This window comes from Narcine bancroftii, chromosome 3 (genome assembly GCF_036971445.1).
Source record: "Narcine bancroftii isolate sNarBan1 chromosome 3, sNarBan1.hap1, whole genome shotgun sequence".
Taxonomy (NCBI): domain Eukaryota; kingdom Metazoa; phylum Chordata; class Chondrichthyes; order Torpediniformes; family Narcinidae; genus Narcine; species Narcine bancroftii.
The window spans coordinates 195,282,088-195,303,555 of record NC_091471.1 but is presented as its reverse complement, the minus strand read 5'-3'; the positions used below and the strand labels follow the sequence as shown (position 1 = coordinate 195,303,555).

At 42.4% G+C, this 21,468-nt stretch overlaps 1 protein-coding gene and 1 long non-coding RNA gene across 2 annotated transcripts in view; one reads left to right on the top strand and one right to left on the bottom strand.

Moving 5' to 3' along the window:
• LOC138756347 (uncharacterized) overlaps positions 1–15,612 on the top strand; it is a 62,689-nt gene extending 47,077 nt beyond the window's left edge. Inside the window, exon 3 of the long non-coding RNA XR_011353012.1 lies at positions 15,540–15,612. This is a non-coding gene — a long non-coding RNA (uncharacterized lncRNA). The remainder of the gene's footprint in view (positions 1–15,539) is intronic.
• gucy1b1 (guanylate cyclase 1 soluble subunit beta 1) overlaps positions 1–21,167 on the bottom strand; it is a 47,449-nt gene extending 26,282 nt beyond the window's left edge. The window contains exons 1-4 of the mRNA XM_069922864.1: positions 21,092–21,167; positions 20,590–20,663; positions 15,349–15,449; positions 243–361 (exon numbers count right to left, since the gene is read on the bottom strand). Of these exons, the coding sequence (XP_069778965.1) occupies positions 243–361; positions 15,349–15,449; positions 20,590–20,663; positions 21,092–21,094 (297 nt within the window). The 5' untranslated portion in view covers positions 21,095–21,167. The remainder of the gene's footprint in view (positions 1–242; positions 362–15,348; positions 15,450–20,589; positions 20,664–21,091) is intronic.
• Positions 21,168–21,468: the final 301 nt, after the last annotated feature.

Sequence of the window (21,468 nt, the reverse complement as noted above, 5' to 3'; positions counted from 1 at the left end):
AACAATAAACATACTATTGACAGATTCAGAAATGTTTAATTAACATGATGCTTTGTGAAATATGCAATGCCAATAGGAAAGAGCAAAGGAGTGCCATTCAGCTGTCAAACAGTATTGATGTTGCAAAATAAATTCTAACGTTCTAATTTAGGTTATCAATCTAATTTTCAAATGAAGCAAATACTTGAAAATAATTAATGTTCACGTGCTTAGACTGAAATTTGCTGTAGTTATGCATTTACCTGCAAAAACTCTCGAACATTGGAACCCAGAACACGAAGGATTGTGTCATAGCCTGATTCTTGGCAAAATTCAAAAAACATCTTCCCAAACATCTGCAGAATTTCCCCCGCATTTATTTCTGGAAAGAAATGATCATGAAACATCATTTTAAATGTCTCAGCCATGATTTTCATCAACTATTTCATTACCCGACTATGTTTTCAGAAGCTTAGTAATTTTTCATTAAAAATGGTTATGACCAAATGTGAATGATTTATGAGAACTGAAATATCAGGTGTAAAATAGAGCGAAAGAAACATCCAAGAATGCCCATTTTGTGCCATAAATCAAGCTGAATTGCTACCCTAGAAAGGCAAAGATATGATGTACCTTGAAGAAGGGCTCAGGCCCGAAACATCAGTTATATATTTTTACCTCGTATGCATGCTGTGAGACTTGTTGAGTTCTTCCAGCATCTCTGTGTTTTTACTACAATCACATCTGCAGACTTTTGTGTTTCATTTCAAACATATGAGATAAACCTTCTGAGATTTCCTGAATCACATTTATGAACAATAAATACCTCCTCAATTCACATTCTGGTTTCAAAATAAATGACATGAGAATCTCAGTCATTCATCAAAATAATCAGAAAAAGTTTACAGCAAAGGAGGCCATTCAACCCATCCTGCCAATATTGGAACTTGGGTAATCCCACTCCACTGCAACCAGTATGGGCCCAAAACTAATGCTTATGAGAGACTTCACTTCTGGCAGGGAAAGCTCTTCCAAGTCTGCAGCATCACTAATTCATCATCTTTAGACTGAGTGACTGCAAACTCAGTTATTGCTAATAATCTGGCCCACCAAATGTAGCTGCTTTATTCTTGCAATGCCCATCACTTGTCCACATTCCATTCAAGACCGTCATTGGGCTAATACCTCAAGTTATCTTCTTGTTTGTTTACATTTACCGCATAGTTTATCACTAAATTGAAATAAAATTAAAATCACATTTTAAATGTCCACATTTTCTCGTAGAACTTCTCTGTGTCATATGCCTGACCAGATCATTGTACTTATGTGTATGACAATTAATACATGATCATCATCAAACTTCCACCCTTCTTTCAAAATAATCCCAGATTCTTATTTTATTGACGTTGTCAATAAATATGCAAGCAATCTTACAAAGAATTAAAAGGGGGCCTTCCTAGGAGACCAACATGTTCAATTTTCACAAATCAAGTCCTTAAATCAAAAAATATACAGAAGTCACCTGAGTTTGCACCATACCTTCACAGCATCATGATGAATGGCATCCAAAGTGTATATAATGGTTAAAATAGAGCAATTAATAAAAGCAGAGGAGGAGAGAAAAGTAGCTCGGCCATTTATGTAGTGGAACATGTGTACCTACATTCGAATTTCGAATTTAATTATATTGTGGGGGCTCCTTCTTGCACAGGGGTGTCCATAATCTAGGCATCCAGAACTGAAGGATGGCTGTAGTAAGTCAGATCATTGGAAAATTTAGAAAGCCAGCAAGGGATGACTTGACGAATAAAATAGCAAACTACCTAAAATATAAAAACGTGCAGTAGAATCTCAGCCAGTCAATGTAGGGAAAAGTAGAGTAAAAGAATGAGATTCAGGAATCAATATTGGGCCATAAGGAATTGACATTTTTTTTAAATCATACCAAATGCCTCAGTTTTACTTAAAAATCAGGACATAAAAGCAGGAACTTTATTCTCAACAGAAATAATCCCATCAGTTTGCCTCGTACAAATGTTGAATAAGTCATCTGGCCAGGAGCCTAGACTGTCAACAGAAGTAACCACAGAGATTGTGGATCACAACTTGTGATCTTCCAAAATTCCTCAGATTCTGGAAATGTCCCAGCAGACTCATAAACTGCAAATATAAACCCCTAATCAAGTAAAGTTTGAGACAGAAAGGTGAAAAATACAAGTCAATTATTCAGTATCTGAAAATACTGGTATCTATTTCAAGCAAATAATATTTAAAAGCTAAAAATAGAATTAAGCAGAGCCGACCTGTTTAATGAAAGGAAAAATTGACATAGCTCTTTGAAAATGTAAGAAGCAGGGTATATAAAGGAGAACCAGCAGAAGGACTGTATTTGGATTTCCAAAAGCAATTGTCAGCATATCTTAAAGGCTTGGATTCGCAGACGAAGATTTATGGAGGGGTAAATGTCCACGTCAGCTGCAGGCTCGTTTGTGGCTGACAAGTCCGATGCGGGACAGGCAGACACGGTTGCAGCGGTTGCAGAGGAAAATTGGTTGTTTGGGGTTGGGTGTTGGGTTTTTCCTCCTTTGTCTTTTATCAGTAAGTGGGCTCTGCGGTCTTCTTCAAAGGAGGTTGCTGCCCGCCGAACTGTGAGGTGCCAAGATGCACGGTTTGAGGCAATATCAGCTCACTGGCGGTGGTCAATGTGGCAGGCACCAAGAGATTCCTTTAGGCAGTTCTTGTACCTCTTCTTTGGTGCACCTCTGACACGATGGCCAGTGGAGAGCTTGCCATATAACACGATCTTAACAGTTCAAAGTAAAATCTCATGCCACTTCAAATTAATGCATCAACTTAGATAGAGGAATGTTTACTAACAGGAAGGTTCAGTTTTGGATAAAGCAGTTGCCCATTTAAGAGAGATGAGTAATTGTAAAGGTTGAAACCATGTGTTTTTGATTCGTAGTTAACTTTATGCCTATCCTTTTAAGAAAAATTATTTCTTGTGTTGTCATAGTAACTATGGTCTCATATGTCATAATATACGAGCGGACCAAGAGCTTGCATCTTACTCGTTGAAGAATTGTGAGACATAAGCTCGAGATACTTTTCTTTGAATTCATCTTATTTTGTCTTATATCTATTTAAAGTTGAATATCGTGATATCATTATACATAATGTTTATTCGTCATTATGAAAATATCACTGCAAAGTTATGCAAAATGTTTATCCATTTTATCAACAAATTAAAGCTACAAAGCTGCAACTACAATGTTTGGTTTATTGGATTAATAAGATAGTAATTCAGAAAATTGTCGCTCACATTTCCTTGAAGATGACATGTTTTGAAATCGGGCAATATTAGAACTTGAAAAGTGTCGTCTATAGTAATTTCTCCTCTATAGAGAGTTGCAAATCTTTGGAATTCACTAATGCAGGGAACAGTGGATGAATATATTCATATTAAGGTGCATAGATTTTTAGATTCAAGAGTTGAGGAGAGCTGGCAGGAAAGAAAAAAAATATATGATTTCAGTAAATGGCAGAGGAAGCTCAAGGGCCCACTCCTGCTACTATTCCTTACATTCTTCAGACAAATCAGACTGCACATTGAGGCTAGAGTTCTGCAAGTTGCAGTAATTGCTCTGTAATTAGCCTTAAGAAATTTGCCCAAAGTCTCTACATCAACTCAGAGGAAGCACAGGAAGTAATTGCTCATTAATTTAAATGGTGGGGAAGTTCTAATCTACCTCTAATGAACTCTACTGCCATTTTTCAATACTTGGAAGCTACTAAAATGGATGCTTCCTGATGATTCCTCTGACATGTTCTACTTAAATGGGAATACCATTGTGTGCATCACAAATGCAACAAATCAGGTCGGGGAAGAGGCATGCAAATGCTCATGTTCATGGATTTCATGGAGAGATATGCTATCCCTAGGGGCAGTACAGTTAGTGTAGCAGTCGCACAATGCTATATTACAATGCCAACGATCCAGGTACGAATCTGCCACTGAAAACTATGTTCTCTCAGCCTCTGCATGGGTTTCTTCCAAGTGCTCGGATTTCCTCTCACCCTTCAAACCAACGAACGGGTCAATTGGGATATTTGGGTGGCATGGACCCATGGGCCAGAAAGGTCTGTTTCCATGCTGTATGTCTAAATTATAAAAGTTTTAAATATCCTGACCACTCCAAAAAACAATCCTTCCACAAAATTAGACAGTCTGAGGCAATGAGAAAGATGTGACAGTTGGTGGGATTTTCTTCAGTCACACACCCACACCCAGACCTCCATGCCTAAAGTGGTTAACATCACTGTCATGCACATCTTCCTACCCTCAGGATCATTCAAGGGAATGGAGCCAATCTCTACCCTAACTCTCAGTGTGACCCTCAGTCCAGCACTAAGAGCTTGATGCCACAATGCTAGTGCCATGCCTGAGAGAAATTCTTGGAATAAATGTACACAAAAGTGCATCATCTTTGACCTGCGGCACCTTCATCGAGGAGCTTTCACTTTATATCGCTAAATTAGTAACATCTCGTACAAAAGTTAAAGGTTCCACTATTGTCATGTAATACCACAATTAGAATGTAACCTACATGAAATTCTTAAACTTTGATAACCATAAAGAAGACAAAGAGTCGCCATTTTGTCCAGCACCCCTCACAGAAATGAGGCCCCAGCAAGGAACAAACTCATGACCACTGGTTTACAAGATCAGTGCTGTAACCACTGAGCTATTGGAGCCTCTTTTATTAAAAGATTAGCAATAAGTAATAAAGGTTAGTAATTAGTAATAAAATGTGAATGATTTATGAGAACTGAAATATCAGGTGTGAAATGAGTGCTGAAAATATTTTCAAGAGCAACCGTTACAAAGTAATTGTTTCGCTTATTCCATCTCTAAACACAATGGAGAGAAAATGGTCCAGATAAGGTTGAATCTCCACAATGAACACTGTTTTCAATTACATCTTAATGACAGATAACCTCTGCCTTTGCCATTCACGTAACTGGCACCCCACCAAGTATCACTCATATATTTAGCTCCATATTAAGTGGCAGATCAACACTCATCAAGCTAATGCCACAGCATCACTCATGTTCACATCACTAATCAGTAATTCTAGTGAATGAGAGCACAGTGATTTAGAACCCTGGAAGCTCTGAATCTTGGTTATTAAGATCCAAGATTCAATTTATTGTCATGTACACAAAATACAAAAAAAAGGCTGCCCTTTGATTTTGTAATTATACCTTACACTATCACTTCCTCTGGCAGCTCATTCCAAATGCCCACAACTCTCAGTATGAAAAACTTGCCCCTCAGGTTCCCTTTTTAATCTTCTCACTTTAAACCTATGGGCTACTGTAACGATCTACCCAACCTATGCTCTCATAAGGTCATTTCATACAGTCAAACATCCCGAGTGTAAAGGCAGAGATTCTCTGCCCTTACATCGGGAGACTTACCTCCATGAATGTGCCATCGACAGCTCCAAGGCACCAACTGCAATCCCCCTCGGGGTAAGGGTCAGTGGCGAAGCGCTGTACTCTGCCACCCTGGATGAATATACTGCCGCTGCAAACAGCTAGCTAGGGGCGAGCTGATGACATTGCGGGGTCCGTCAGGGTAGGGGTGGTCAGCAGGAGCCATTAGGGCAGGAGGGGGGCCAGTAGGAGCTGTCAGGACAGGGGGGCCAGTGGGAGCCATCAAGACAGGGATGGCCAGCAGGGGCCGTCAGGGCAGGAACAGCTAGCGGGGGCTGTCAAGTGGCAGCTAGTGCGGACTGTGACAGCTCCAAAGCCGCTCTGGCCTTCAGAGCTGCTCATCAGAGCCAGCAGTTTAATAAGCGGCAGAGCAATAGCCGTCTTCCCTACCCATAATCCCCCACGCAGCTGGAACAGTTATGGGAAAAACAAAATGGTTCGATCTGCGTGGGGGATTATGGGTAGGGAAGACGGCTATTGCTCTGCCGCGTATTTATGATGGGTGACACCACGGCAACAGTCACCCACCTACAGCGGCACCGGATAACACTCTGAGGCACCATTCTGCATAAAAGCAGTACTAGAGCAGTCTTTTAGTGCTGCTCCATGAACGGGTAAGTTTAAAATTTTCATCTGCCTCTCCAGCCGGCCTCGAAGCAGAGGCCCAGCATGAAAACACCTTTTTTCTTATAAACCTCAATAAGGTTCAGACTTCTTCACTCCAGGGAAAATCTGAGCTCTTCTCTGGGTCAGAGCTCCAATGACAAGAAGCGGGAAAAATAAACAACAAGAGGAATCTAGAAATATTCCAATTCAATGAATTGCCATGTTATAATGGTATGGATTATATGTGCTCATTGGTCGGCAAAGGTTCAGACTGGCCCCCCTCCCTGATGACACTCTCCCCTTTCACCCAGGCCATAAAGGTCAAGCCACCTCTCCCTTCCTTGCACTTCCCTAGCTTGGATCCGGGCAAGCTTAAGTCTTATGTACAATAAAGTCTATCGTTCCCATCAGTCTTTGTCCTTGTGATTATTGGGGCAACTGGTAGTGCCCAACAATTTATTGTAATAAAATTTTAACATCTCTGGTAATGGAGAAGTTGCTGTGCCCCAATTGGCTAGAGGTGGATCCCCAAGTCCCAGATGCATCAGAACTCTTTGAGCAGTCGATCAATTGCTTCATCAACTTTCTGGAGGCCGCTGCTGGAGTGGTCGACTCCGGCTGAATGTCCTACAGGCAAGAGTCGGCCAAAGGACTTTCCAGGCCATCAGAAGCTGCGCGACCTACACCAAGGCAATGGCTGAGTTACGGACGCTATATAAGCCCAAAATCAACAAGGTCTACTCCCATTACCTTCTGGCATCCAGAAAACAGCAGCGTGGTGAGTCAGTAGAAGAGTTCATCCAAGCCCTGATCACAATGGGAAAAGGCTGTTTGGGGAACCCCACAGTCCCTGTGCCCAGTGTGTAGAGGACCTGGTCCAGGACGCTTGCATGTCGGGGTTGAGGTCGGATTATATCCAACAACGTCTCCTCAAGGAGGATCAACTCCCATTGAAACGGGCAATCCAACTGGCCAGGACCTTAGACGTGACCCAGAGCCACACAGAGTCAATCGAGGGCAGAAGCGGGCCTATCCAGTACGCGCCGCCATGAGGGCCGCCATCTTGGGAGTCGGCATCGGGGACGGCTGACCCGACTGCAGCTGCAGTGGTGCCGGGATCCTCGAGGTGTAACTTCTGTGGGCAGGCAAGACATCCACAACGTCTCTGCCCCACGAAAGGAGCTACCTGCTCGGGCTGTGGGAAAAAGGGCCACTATCAACATGTCTGCAGGTCCAGAGCCCCATCCCAAAGCAGCGTGGCGTGTATGGCCAAGGAGCTTCCAGTGCCGGCTGCGTGCGCAGTAAGGCAAGCTCCATTTTACCCACTCCCGCCTCCATGCTCTACGGAATGGCAACTCTCACAACGACATCACTTCCACCCCTGACGACATCATTTCCATCTTCTTCACCAGCGTTGGCAGCATGGTCAATATTGAGACCGCCATCTTGGACATCGGGCCTCCCCACCGACGACAAAGACGATGCACCCATCCTGGCATCGATCACCTTAGGCCAAGCCAGCCCTCACCCGATTATGAACTCTGTGATGCAGATCAAGGTGAATGGGCACAAATCGAACTGCCTCTTTGATAGTGGCAGTACCGAAAGTTTTATCCACCCCAAGGTGGCCCATAGACTCTCGATCACCATTTGGTCAATGACAGGATCGGTGTCAATGGTGGCGAAAGACCAGCGGACCTTTATCCGGGGGTACTGTGTGGCGTCTCTGACGGTGGGGGAGGAATGTTATAATGACTTTTGTTGTTGGTCATGCCCCAGCTCTGCGCACTGATCCTCCTAGACCTCGACTTCCAGAGTCAGTTCAGGAGCATAATGATGGCGTTCGGGGGCCTCCAACCGGTACTCACCTTTTTCAACCCACAACTTACGGACCCCACACCCCCCCCCCCCCCCCCCAATCGAGCACCTAGCCTCCAGCATCAACCAGCAGCCTCACCACCCTGTAGGTGGCCCTTCCGTCACTATTCGCAAACCTCACCCCAGTCTGTAAACCGATCGCCACAAAGAGCAGGCGCTATAGCATGAGGATATGGCATTCATCCAGGCCAAGGTTCAGCAACTCTTGGCGGAGGGGATCATACCCCCTAGCTCCAGCCCCTGGAGGGCACAGGTCCTCATGGTCAGAGGGGCAGGCAAGCCCCAGATGGTGATTGATTATAGTCAAACCATCAACCGCTTCACCCAGTTGGATGCATACCCTCTACCCCGGATAGCCAACTTAGTCAACAAGGTCACACAATACAGAGTCTTCTCGATCATTGATCTCAAGTCGGCCTATCATCAACTTCCCCTTCGCCCGAGCGACTGGCTCTACATGGGTTTCGAGGCCGATGGCAGAGTTTTTCACTTCCTGCAGGTGCCTTTTGGTGTTACTAATGGTGTCTCTGCTTTTCAGAGGGTTATGGATGGTGGAGAACAAGCTGACAGCGATGTTTCCATATCTTGTCACCATCTGTAACTCGACCAGCAGGACCACAATATGAACCTCGCAAAGTTCTTACGTACGGCCAAGTCTCTCAACGTGACGTACAATAAGGACAAGTGCGTGTTCAACACAAACAGCCTGGCCCTTGTCGGTTGCATCGTGGCACATGGTGTCATTGCCCCGGACCCCAACTGCATGCGACCCCTTATGGAGCTCCCAGTCCCAAACACCCTACAGGCGCTGAAAAGGTACCTGGGGCTGTTTTCCTATTATGCACAATGGTTGCCCAACTACACCAATAAGGCCCATCCCCTAATTAAGTCCACAACTTTCCCGTTATCGGCGGAAGCCCAAGCTGCATTCTACCATATCCGAGGGACATCGCAAAGGCCACGATGCAGGTCGTGGACGAGTCCATCCCGTTTCAGGTGGAGAGCGATGCCTCTGATTTCACACTGGCCGCCACTCTTAACCAGGCTGGCAGGCCAGTAGCACAGTCCTGAGGTACGTCACTCCTCGGTCGAGAAGGAAGCCCAAGCGATCATTGAGGCGGTGCGCCACTGGCGACAATACTTTGGTCTTATGACAGACCAAATGGCCGTGGCCTTCATGTTTAATAATAAACAGCAGGATAAAATCAAGAATGACAAGATTCTTAGGTGGAGGATCGAGCTCTCCCCCTATAATTATGACATCCTGTACTGACTAGGCAAACTCAACGATCCCCCAGGTGCCCTATCCCGGGGGACATGCGTCAGCACACTTCTCAACGACCTCCAGACCCTCCATGACAGTCTGTGCCACCCCAGAGTCACAAGGTTATACCACTTCACCAAGACTCGGAACCTTCTGTACACCGTTGAGGACATCCGGTCCACGACCAGACACTGACAGATCTGCGCTGAATGTAAGCCGCAGTTCTACAAACCCAAAAATGCACATCTCATTAAAGCCATACGCCCTTTTGAATGGCTTAGTGTCGATTTCAAGGGCCCTCTATGCACCACAAATAGGAATGCCTACTTCCTGACGGTGCTATTCCCTGCCTGCATATGACCTCAGCAATGGAAATCAAGGTGCTGTGTAGCATCTTCACCCTGTTCGGGTACCCCGAATACATTCACAGCGATTGAGGGATCTCGTTCATGAGTGAGGAATTGCGACAGTACTTTCTGGCCAGAGGCATGGCCACCAGCAGGACCACCAGCTATAACCGCCGGGGTAATGGTCAGGTGGAAAGGGAGAATGACACCATTTGGAAGGCGGTGCTCCTGGCCCTTAGGTCCAAAAACATGCTGGTGTCCACTGGCAGAACATTTTGCCCAAAGTGCTCCACGCCACCCGAATGCTCCTGTGCAACACAACTAACACCATCCTGCATAAACGCTTGTTTGCTTTCCCTAGAAGATCGGCGAATGGTGCCTCCATTCCTCCTTGGCTGGCAAACCTAGGCCCGGTCCTGCTACGGAAACATGCGAGGGGCCATAAGACGGATCCATTGGTGGAAGTGGTACACCTCATACACATTTGTGAGCTACCCCAATGGACACTGTGCCTATCTGAGACCTGGAGGGCTGGAGATCCCGAAACTGCCCTGCCTGCCATAGCCCATCCCACGGAGCAGACACCGCACACGGGAGCGCAATACTGAAGGCCGAGCCACCCGGCTCTCCTCTCCAGGAGTTGGTCCTCCAGGAGATATCAAACCCCCACCCCCTCCTCCCAGAAGCTGTCAATCATCACCCCGACCCAGACTGTTTCCTCCCCTGCCCCCCCCCGGGACTGCTTCCCCTCCCAAACAGCAGAGCACGGACATGCCTGCCCCCCAGTGGTCCCGCAGAAGGAGGAAGCCGCCGGTGTGACTAAATCTCTAGTTAAGTTAAAAAAAAAATGTTCTCTTCTCTCTGTTTAAAATGAAGGGGTGAATGTAATGGTATGGATACGTACTCATTGGCCAGTAAAGGCTCGGGCTGGTCCGCCCCCTGATGACATTCTCCCCTGTCACCCAGGCCATAAAGGTCGGGCCACCTCTCCCTTCCCTGCACTTCCCTAGCTGGGATCCGGGCCACCTCAAATCTTATGTACAATAAAGCCTATTGTTCCCCTCAGTCTTTGTCCTTGTGGATACTAGGGCAACTGGTGGTGCCCAACACATGTACACAAGATACAATGAAAAGCTTACCTTTGCCTGCCCCACAAAGACAAACAAAGAGTTCCCATTATTAAAAGGGGGAAGAGAAGTAAAAGCAAGTCCCTTCAAAGACCTGGTTGGCTGTCATTTTGGCAACTTTCTCTAAAATTCTATTTGATTAACTCGGCCTCCGCTATTCTTCAGAAACACATGTTAATTCTCCTGATTAATATCGGTGCTCGGTCACTCCACCACGACCTGTAGACTCCAATAACTGCCTCACAAACAGGTATTTCACATCTCTTAGTCTCACTGAACTTATCCAAAAAATGCCTTGGAAGAAATCCACAATTTCTTCACCCATTCAACCTAAAACTCTAGAAAACACCAGGGATGGGACTTTATCAATCTTTAGGGCAATGACTTTCCCACAATGTATTTTCCATTAACTTTGTCACTTCCTTATCTGCATGGACAAAATTTCTGCCATCTGATTTTAGAGGGTTCATATTACATTCAATCAAATTTTCTCTTTTAATACAATTGTCAAATTAGTATTAATTCCACTTTCTTATTTTATTTTGAGGAACATATACCATATTAGTTAAGACATCAAATTTTTTAAAATCTCTCAAAAAATGGGGGTTGACTTATTCACCGGATATACTTTTGAGACCTTAAATTCAGCTCAAAATCCAATCCATGCCAATTCAGTGCATAAGTCAACCCATAAAAAAACCCCAAAAAATGACTGCAACAGGTTTTCATTGAGATTTTTATTGAAAACAACATATTCAGAACCCTTCAAAATCACTCTCGCTATCATCAACTGAACCAAAGATGGTGGCAAGCACATCCATACTCTCACTGTTTAAACAGTCACCATATGGTCACAGTCTGTATCTGATGATGTTTCAGCTTTGTTCCATAACTAATCATCTTCCGTGCCATCAATTGCACCAGAGATACCGTGCTTACTGAACGATTTTATCACAGTCTCTACTTTAAGTTTGTCCCATGCCTTGAGCACGACAGCACGCATTGCCTCACCTTTTGTAAATGACTTTTCTGCGCTCGACATCCATGTATTCCATTCCTCCCACACATGTTCTTTGAATGGTTTGTTCAGCAGACATTGAGAGATTGCAATATAGACGTCAAACCACCCGGGATAACCGCCATGTAAATATCATGTAGTGCTAATCTACTTTTAATGTTCTCAGATAAGATCAATCCACACAATCTTTGGGGGTTGATGTATACGCTGGTTAATGGCTCATCTCAGGCATCGCGATCTTTGGGGGTTGACTTATACACTGGTCAACGGACCAACTCAGGCAACCCGAAAATTAAGGTAGACTTATGTGATATAAAAGTCAATATTAAAATAATTTAGAAGTATTAATGTGAATTAAAACACAAAATGGAAGCCTGATGCTTGAAAGATTAAGGATGCATGATGTGTGTGTGTGTGTGTGATGCAGGGATATAGAGGAGGGGAGAAAATGGGTGTTTACTTGCTGCCTTATTTGAGATCATGCAAGTTAGTGACTGATGTAATCCTTTTTCTTACCTGCTAAAATGTATAAAAGCTTTGGCCATTCTTTTGTCAACCAGAGATCCTCCAAGACTGCTTTCAAGTGTGTGAAAGCAGGAAAGGATCTCTCAGGTCAGCTTGTTGTACAAGAAAGCGTCAATTGAATAGAGTTCTGTGTGCTGTGCCATTTTGCATCAGAAAGCGACGGAATCAAGAACAATACTTATATGATGGATATAGCATTCTGAAAAAGTGGGGGGGGGGGGGGGGGTGACTTATTCACTGGTTGAATTATACACCAAAATATACTGTATTTTCCTATCTTTGATGCCTTTTCTCTCAGGGTTTAATCCTTTACACCATTTTGGAAATTTGGAATCTCTCATCTCTTATTGGTTATACAGTTTTTAAACAACTTTATGTTCTGCCACAAGGTGCTAATCTGCCACAATATTGCTTCTATACTCCCACATAATAACCATTACAGTTTTGTCTTCTTATTCTATAATCTAACCAGGAAGCCTCTATCAAAAGCTTTTCCATCCCAATATCCACTCATTAAACTTGCATTCATGGCATTGATGGCTAACCTACCTAATTTCCCCTTTCTTTATCATTTTCTAAGGAATATTTATGTCAAGTTCATGTGATTAACAAATACAACCTGACAAAACAGTATTCTCCCATCCACGATGCACAACATAACACACATACAGACAAACAATACATATACAGGACAAGTATTCATATATACAAATAAACAAATAAATATTTCTCAGGAAATACGAGAGTCTCTGATGGTTAGTGTTAGCAGTTCCTTTGGTCGTTCAACATTCTCACTGCCCGTGGGAAAAAGCTGTTCCTCAGTCTGGTGGTGCTGGCTCTGACATTCCTGAATCTCTTTCTCAACGGGAGCAGCTGAAAGATACTGTGTGCAGGGTGGATGGGTCCTTAATGATTTTGCGTGCCTTCTTCAGACAGTGATTCTGGTAGATCACATCAACGGAGAGAGGAGGGATCCAGTGATCTTCTCTGCCACTCTTATGATCCTGCAGATTGATTTCTAATCCATTTCTCTGCAGCAACCATACCCCACTGTGATGCAGCCGGCCAGGATACTCTTGATAGAGCTCCTGTAGAAGGTTGACATGATGGTGGCCGGAAGCCTTGCACACTTCAGTCTTGTCAAGAAGTGTAGTCACTGTTGCACATTCTTGACAAGTGAGGAGATGTTGTGTGTCCACAAAAAGTTTCTATTTAAATGGATTCCAAGGAACATGGAGCTCTCTACTTTCTCCACTATAGTGTTGTACCTTATTTAGACAGGATAGATCAACTTGCTTTTCTTACACCCTTTTATTTAAAGCACTACCTCCTATGATAACTTCAGTCATTTTAGCATTCCTTTCATCTGGAGTACCTATATTAAAGTTCTTCCTTTTCCTTCCTGTGTCACTGTGATTCCCTACTGAGATCAACAAATAGTTATTCTTCTTCTTTCCTAACTCCAGCTGCATTGACATGACACCTGATAGATAACATAGTCTTTGAGACAGGTCACTGCAATACACCCGATGACTGCTGCATTTCAGTTCTGCTTCTCCATGTTCTGAATACCCTGTTGATCAAGGATGCCTCTGACACCACTCAAGCTATCCTCCTTAAATTCAAAGCATCAAACACATTGTATTTATTGGATGGATCCAGTATCAGTGGAATCCACTTCTACCTTCAGTTTCCCAACTCCTCCTGGTGATAATCACCATAATTTGCACAAGTGCTTTTCAATCACTGTATCTGTACTCTGGGGAAGAATATAACCCAAAGGTTGCTCCACATCCCCTTTCTGTTCATGCATCTCAAGTCAACACAATTTGAAAGTTTAAAATCTCAAGCCAGGGGCCATTTCCTTCAGATGTCAAGTTCCCAAAGCTTCTCCACTTTAAAGAAATTTCCAAATATAAATATGAAAACAAAATCCCTGCAGGCTTTACAGTTGAATATACAAGTTAATGCATCAACAGGTGATAATGAATCAGAATATAGAATAGAGATTGAGAACCAAGTTGGGTGGTGCCAAAATGACAATCTCACTCTCAATGTCACCAAGTCCAATGATCTTATTGTGGATTAAAGGCTGAGGGTTCACGCACCTGTCTCTATTAGTGGGACAGTGGTGGAGGCTTAGTCAATTCAAGGTCCTGGATGTCTACGTATTGGAAGACGCTCTGAGCTCATCAGTTCAAGGCAAATGTAAAGAAGACATGCCCCTACTTTGAATACCCCTCAAAATTTCCAAGGGTGCACTGTGGAAAGCATATTGATTGGTTGCATCACTCTCTGGTTTCAAAACTCAAATGATCCAGACATGCAGAAGGCTTGAGAAAGTGGAGGACTTCACCACCTTCATCAAAGACACTGACCTTCCATCCACAGAAGACATCTATGTGAGATGCTACTTGAAAAGGCAACCACCATCATAAAGGATCTCCATCACCCTGATCACAGTCTCTTCTTGGTGATACCTTCAGGCAGAACGTGCATAAGCCAATACCCAGTTCTAGGACAGTTTTTTTTTCCCCCAAGCGGCTATCATGTTCTTGAACCTCCTCATACAACCATGATATTACTCCAGGACCATCAAAGAACTCTGCACTATTGAAACTGCACTTTCGTTTTGCATTTTTGCATCTGTGAATATTTATCTATCCTTTTATTATCTTTTTGCTCTTGTGGCACATAATTTAATTTATACTCGTGTTATTACTGTGTTTTATATACCTGGGTAGCTGCAGCAAGCAAAAACTTTGTTGCATCTGTACATTGTATATGATAAAAGAACTTTCATCTCAACTCTAAATGTTCTGGACATTCTTATCCTCAATATATTAAAATGTGCATGAATGTAAAATACAGTAAATATTTGGGATCATTTCAATTCAGTTTGGCCCCAAATGCAGAGGCAACCATAAATTGAGAAGTTAATCTTGATGAAACAGAGCTGAGAGTAAAGCTGAATGCATTTGGTAAACAATTAGGCTGTAGATCACATGATAAGGATGTTCAATACTCTGCAGGGTAACAAATGATCCACTTGTGGTTCTGATAATGAAAATTCATAAAAATATTCCCCCAAAAAAATCTACTTACTTAGGACTTTGCTTGCTGCACTGATTAAATCATAGGTTTTAGAATCATCATATATTATTCGTACAAGAAATTGTCCTTCCACATCCAGCTGTGCTTCTTTTCTATAAGAAAATTGATATACAAAAACATTGTGGACTTGAGTAACTGCAAGAGTTCATTCAGTCTTACTTATGGTTATGCTTTTATTTCAGGGCTTCTATGAAACTCCTGACTGAATTCCCTTGGAAATCCCAAGAGGACACAAAAGTTTGATGATGTATGCAGAAGTATTGATAATATAGCTTCAAATGTAATAAAGTTACAAAGAACACTGCAAAGAATGGATGTGCACATATTTTGATGTTTCCCTATCGTCATGGTTAATTTAAGTAGTTGAAAACACCTGGAATGAAACTGGGACATTGTTTCAAAGACTGTTGCAAATTATTTCCTGTTTAATAATTGGTACCAATAATCAGAACTTCCAGAGATGTTGTTTTGACCCAATGATAGAACTAAACAGAGGTGATCCAGGGTTCATTCCTCTTTCCAATATTTCCTCTGTTCTTGCCATGGGATGTGGATGATTTCATTGGCTGCTCTAAAGATCAGTAGATTTTGAAATCAGTTCCTCCAGATGCTTTGATTGAAATGAGGAAATTCCAAAAGAACAAAATGTTGTAGAGTTGGTTTATGGTGATATCAGAGAATGAGGTGCAAGATCCATTGTGAAGGAAAAATTGAAGTGCAGAAAGCTGGAGAAGTTGAAAACTTGAAATGAAGGCAGAAAATATTCAGAGGTCAGGTAATATTTGTGAAGATTATAAATTTTTATGGTCACATGTATGCATGCAATTAGCAAGTATGGAGATGTTTGCTTCTTAATATCCTAAATATACTTAAGTTACAATTTACGGTGAATTAGAAATTGTTTTAGGAAAAACATAAATGGATCTTTTCTGCTCTGATGTTACCCAGGTTATTCTGATGTAAAATCTTTGCAGATCAATATAAATGAACCAAATATACTCAAATAAAGTTTGAAGTGAAAAGACTGAAATCAAATTAAAATCATGTCCAGAAGATATTCCTCACAGAATTCTGAGAGACACTTCTGAAGAAAATGCAGAGTTATTGTTGGAGGTTAATGAAACAAAAAAAAGTGAAGAATAACCAATATAAATCTCTTCAATGAAATAAAAGTAATGAAACAACAAAATTACTATACTTCTACCAGCCCTTTAAAACTGCAGGCCTAATAACAACCCCAATGAAGATTTATTATAATGAATGAAAAATAATCATAACTAATTCCAATCTCTTAACCAGCCTCAATTAGCAGCAAGCTAACTAAAGTGAACTTGAAATATCTCAATCTTGTTAGCTTTGTTTTCCACCCATTTTGGAAGCAGTTTCTGTTGGCAAATGAATTACACCATGCATTATCAAATACAGCTATGGAAGGCAGTTCTAAGATATACAAGTGTTTGGAGAGACAGGGAATAATCAGGGACTACCATCATGGTTTTGTGTGTGGCAGGTTGTATTAAACTAATCTTAGAATATTTTGAGGAGGTTACGAGGAAGTAAGGCCTTTGACAAGGTCCTGCATGGGACCAAGGTAGATCATACACTCTAAATACTAGGGCACTGAGGTATGGGATAGAACAGAGAGATCTGGGAATACAGATACATAATTCCCTGAAAAGTGGTATTACAGGTAGATAGGGTCAGAAGGAGAGTTTTATGGCATATTGGCCTTCATAAATCAAAGTACTGAATATTGGGATAGGAATGTTATGATAAAGTTGTATTAGACATTGGTGAGGCCAAATTTGGAGTATTGTGTGGCGTTTTGATTTACGACAGAAAGAATATCAATAAAATGTAAACAGCGCAGAAGAAATTTACAAGGATGTTGCCAGGACTTGAAGAACTGAGTTACAGGGAAAGGTTAAACAGGTTAGGATTTTTATTCCCTGGAGTATAGAAGAATGAGGGGTAATGTAATAGAGGTAGACAAAAGTATGAGTATAATCAAAGTAAATGCAGGTAAGCTTTTTCCACTGAAGTTGGGGGAGATACAAACCAGAGGATATGGGTTATGGGTGAAAGAGGATACATTTAGGGGGATCTCCTTCAAAAAAAGAGTAGAAGGAGAGTGGAACGAGCTTCCATCTGAAATGGTGAATGTGGGGTCAATTTTAACATCCAAGAAAAATTTGGACAGGTACTGGGATGGGACTGGATGCAGTTCAGTAAGATTAGGCATAAAAATGTTCAGCATAGTCTAGAAGGGCCAAAGGGTCTGTTCGGTGCTGTAGTGTTCTATGTTTCTATGGTTCTCATTAGCCTGCATTTTCCTTTATATAAAAAAAATTGCATATTGGAATCTGTGATAATAAAGCAGCCAATATTCTGTCTATTCAAGAATATCTAATGTGGCATATTTATAGATGTTACAACAGTATCTGATAATATTAAATTAAATACACATCATATAATTGATCTATATAAACTTTCAACAAATTTGAAATGGAAACTAGTTTCATTGTGACTGAGGAGTTCACATAGGAATATAGGAAATCCACATTGGAATATATTGTTAATATTTGATTATTCATATATTTATAGAAAGCTTGAGAACATTGGGGCCATTAAGAAATAACATATTCATTATCGCCAGTTACACACATGCATTTGAACAAGATGATCGTACATAACCAACATATCATACCTTTGGCATGAACTAATCCCCACCTATTATCTACAACTCAACTTAAAACCAGTGTATTGTGAATAACATTGCAAAATCACCAACAAAGAAATGGCTGATAGTTTAATGTTCATTTAAACTCTACTGTCGCTTAACACAAATTACCAAATAGTACTGGGGATAACCATTTTTCTCAATGTCCCTACAAAAGAAAATACCCAAAGGTCCTCCACAGCTAAAAGGAAGAAGTCTCCAACTGATTCACAAGTCTGCTGAAGTTTTCACTATAGCTGACAGATTAGTGAAAATTCTTCTTCATCTGTTCTAAAGGAACATTTTTGTATTCTGAGGCTGTGCCCTCTGGCCTCAGTCTCCCCATCATGGGAAACATCCTCTCGACATCCACTGTATCCAGTCCTTTCAGTATTTGATAGGTTTCAATTGGATCCCCTCCCCCATCTTATTCTTCAAACTGCAGCGTGTACAGTCCCTGAGCCATCAAACACTTCTCAAGTGATAACTTTTTCATTCCAGGAATCATTCTAGTGAACCTCCTCTAGACCCTTTCAGAGACCAAAATAGTTTGTGTGGTCTGGCCAATGTCTTTTAAAGTCCCAACATTATTCTGAAAGGGATACAATATAAATGTAATGCTAGCATTGTATATGCCTTCCGTGTCACTGAATCTACCTGCAAGTTAACCTTAAGGGAATTTTGTATAACTCCCTTTACAGCTCTGATTTCTGAACTTGTTGCCTGTTTGGGAAAAAGCCTACACCTTTACTCTTTCCACCAAAGTGCATAATCAAACACTTCTTGACACTATATTCCAACTGCCGTTTCCTTGCTCAATCCCCTAACTAGTCTTAGTCTTTCTATCAACTCAGTGATTCCTCAAAATTATCCCTCCCCTATCTTTGTATCAACTGCAAACTTGGCCACAAAGCCATCACTTCCGTCCTTCAAATCAGTGAAACAAAGCAATCTTATTACCAACCCCCTGTGGAACACCAACAAGAAAAGGCCCCTTTTATCCCCACTCTCTACTTCCTGCCAATCTTCTATCTATAATACGATGGGCTCTATCTCACTCAGCAGCCTCAAGTGTGGCTCATTAACAACGGCCTTCTGAAAATCCAAATGAACTACATCCTCTGATCTGTCGTTCCAATATCTTCTCAAAGAATTCTAACAGGTTTTCAAGCAAGATTCCCCCTTGAAAAAACCAGTGTGACTTCTGCCTATTTTACTGTGTGCCTCCTGGTGCCCTGAAACCTCATCCTTGATAATAGATTCCAACATCTTGCCAACCACTGAAGTCAGACTATTCGACCTATAATTTCTTGTATTTTTGTCTTCCTCCCATCTTAAAGATGGAGTGACATTTGCAATTTTCCTGTCTTCTGGAAACCCTCTGGAATTCAGTGATTCTTGAAAGATCACTACAAAAGTCTCCATAATCTCCTGAACCCTGGGCTGTAGTCCATTTGGTTCAGGTGATTTATCCACCATCAGACCTTTTAACTTCCTCAGAATCTTCTCTTTAGTAACAGCAACTACACACATTTCTGCACTTGACACGCCTGAACTTCCGGGATACTGCTAGCATCTTCCACTGTGAAAACTGCACAAATTAATTTGCTGAGTTCATCTGCCTTTTCCTTGTTTTCCCCCATTACCATCTCCCCAGTACTGTTTCCAGTGGTCCAATGTCCACCCTCGGCATTTGATTTTTTTTTCTCCTTATTGCTTTTTTTTTTAGTTACCTTCTAAGAGCTTTTAAAAGCATCTCAATCCTCTAGGTTTCTACCAATTTCTGCGATATTGCTTGCCTACCATTTTGCTTTTATCCTGTCTTTAACTTCCCACGTCACCCACAGTTGCCTCATCCTTCCTTTAGAGCAGGGGTCCCAATTTTTTTTTAGACCATTGACCACCCCCCCTATCCCTGCATGGAATCCTTGATCTCTCACCAAACCTTAACCCCAAGGGTTAGGTGCCAGACAGGGGAGGGGGGGGGGGTGAGATGCGGTGCTGGACACATACTTCCTTCTTCTCTGCTCTGTCAGTCCTTCACTCTCTACTTATTAAGAGGCTGAAGCCACATACAACAGGCCAGCTCTCAAGAGGTTAGCCACCCCTGCCATAGGCACTATTTTCTGTCGACACACCACTGCTTTCAATCACAAAAGTTCAATTGACTCTCTTCCCCCCCCACCCCCGGAGTCATTTATCAACCTCTTGGATTGTCCCATTGACCTCTTCCCACCACCAGCACAACCCCCTCCCCCCACCCCAGAGTCAATATCGACCACTTTGGAACATTTCTTTATCCTTGGGATGAATTTGTCCTATGCCTTCTGAATTAAGCTCAGAAACTCCAGCCACTGCTGCTCTACCGTCATTCCCATCAACAAGGGCGAACTCCTCTCTCTTACCACTGTGGTCCCCTTTATTTCCACTCCTCATGACCAAACCCTGGTGATGTCAACCGAAGACGCCATGAGATGTCAACAATTCGAAGATGATGTGTGTGCTTCACTCACTTGATATTTTCCCAGACCAAAGGTCCATAATTGCGTTGAATTAATAATTCCAAGGCGTGGTTCACAAATCCATACTGCAAAAGAAAAGAAAGATGTGATTTCTTTTGCATGAACTGACGCCAGAATGTTGAACGTCTTCAAGGCATCAAGGTAAAAGTGTAGCAGAACAGTGTGTGCATTTAAATTGTGACTGAGAAGCCATGAAGCTTCTCCTCCATGGCCAGTCAATAAACCAACACGTCTATTTAAAAGCATCGATCCAAATCGGGGATTTTTCTTTCCATCCTCCATCCATCGTCATTCTGAGGAACCTACCAAACGCAGCTCGACAGGATTCCTTTCCCAACGAATGAGAATCGAATCTCGTCCAAACGAAATCCAGTCCAAAGACCATCATCACGTCTCGTTCTTCCATCACAAAGTCAGTGCTACCGGAATCCTGAAAGAGAATTATTCAGCCAGATGCGCGTCTTTTCTGTTAATGAGTAAGGCGATCGCTTACCATATCTGTCTTTCCAGCCTGCTTCTCTTTCTGGGTGACTTTTCCCGGAGCAGGCGATCTGTCAGCGAGCTCAGGCGCTGCCAGCCAATGAGCTGCGCGTTCAGCTCGGATTGACGGGGAGCTCCGCCAATAGGAAGCGGATTGCCGCAGGCTTTAGTCGAAGTCCAAAAAGCCAATCGTTGGGCGAGCTTGTGACAGAACGTTCTTGGGCTCGGAAGCAGCAAGGCAGAGGAAAGGGTTGCGTAGGAACAAGCAATCGTAAAAGTGCAGGACAAAACGTGGAAATATTTAAATGAAATTTATACAGCATGTCATTCTCGTTATGAAAATGATTTGTTATTAGGTTATTAACAAACTTCGGGAGGTTCTGCACGCAA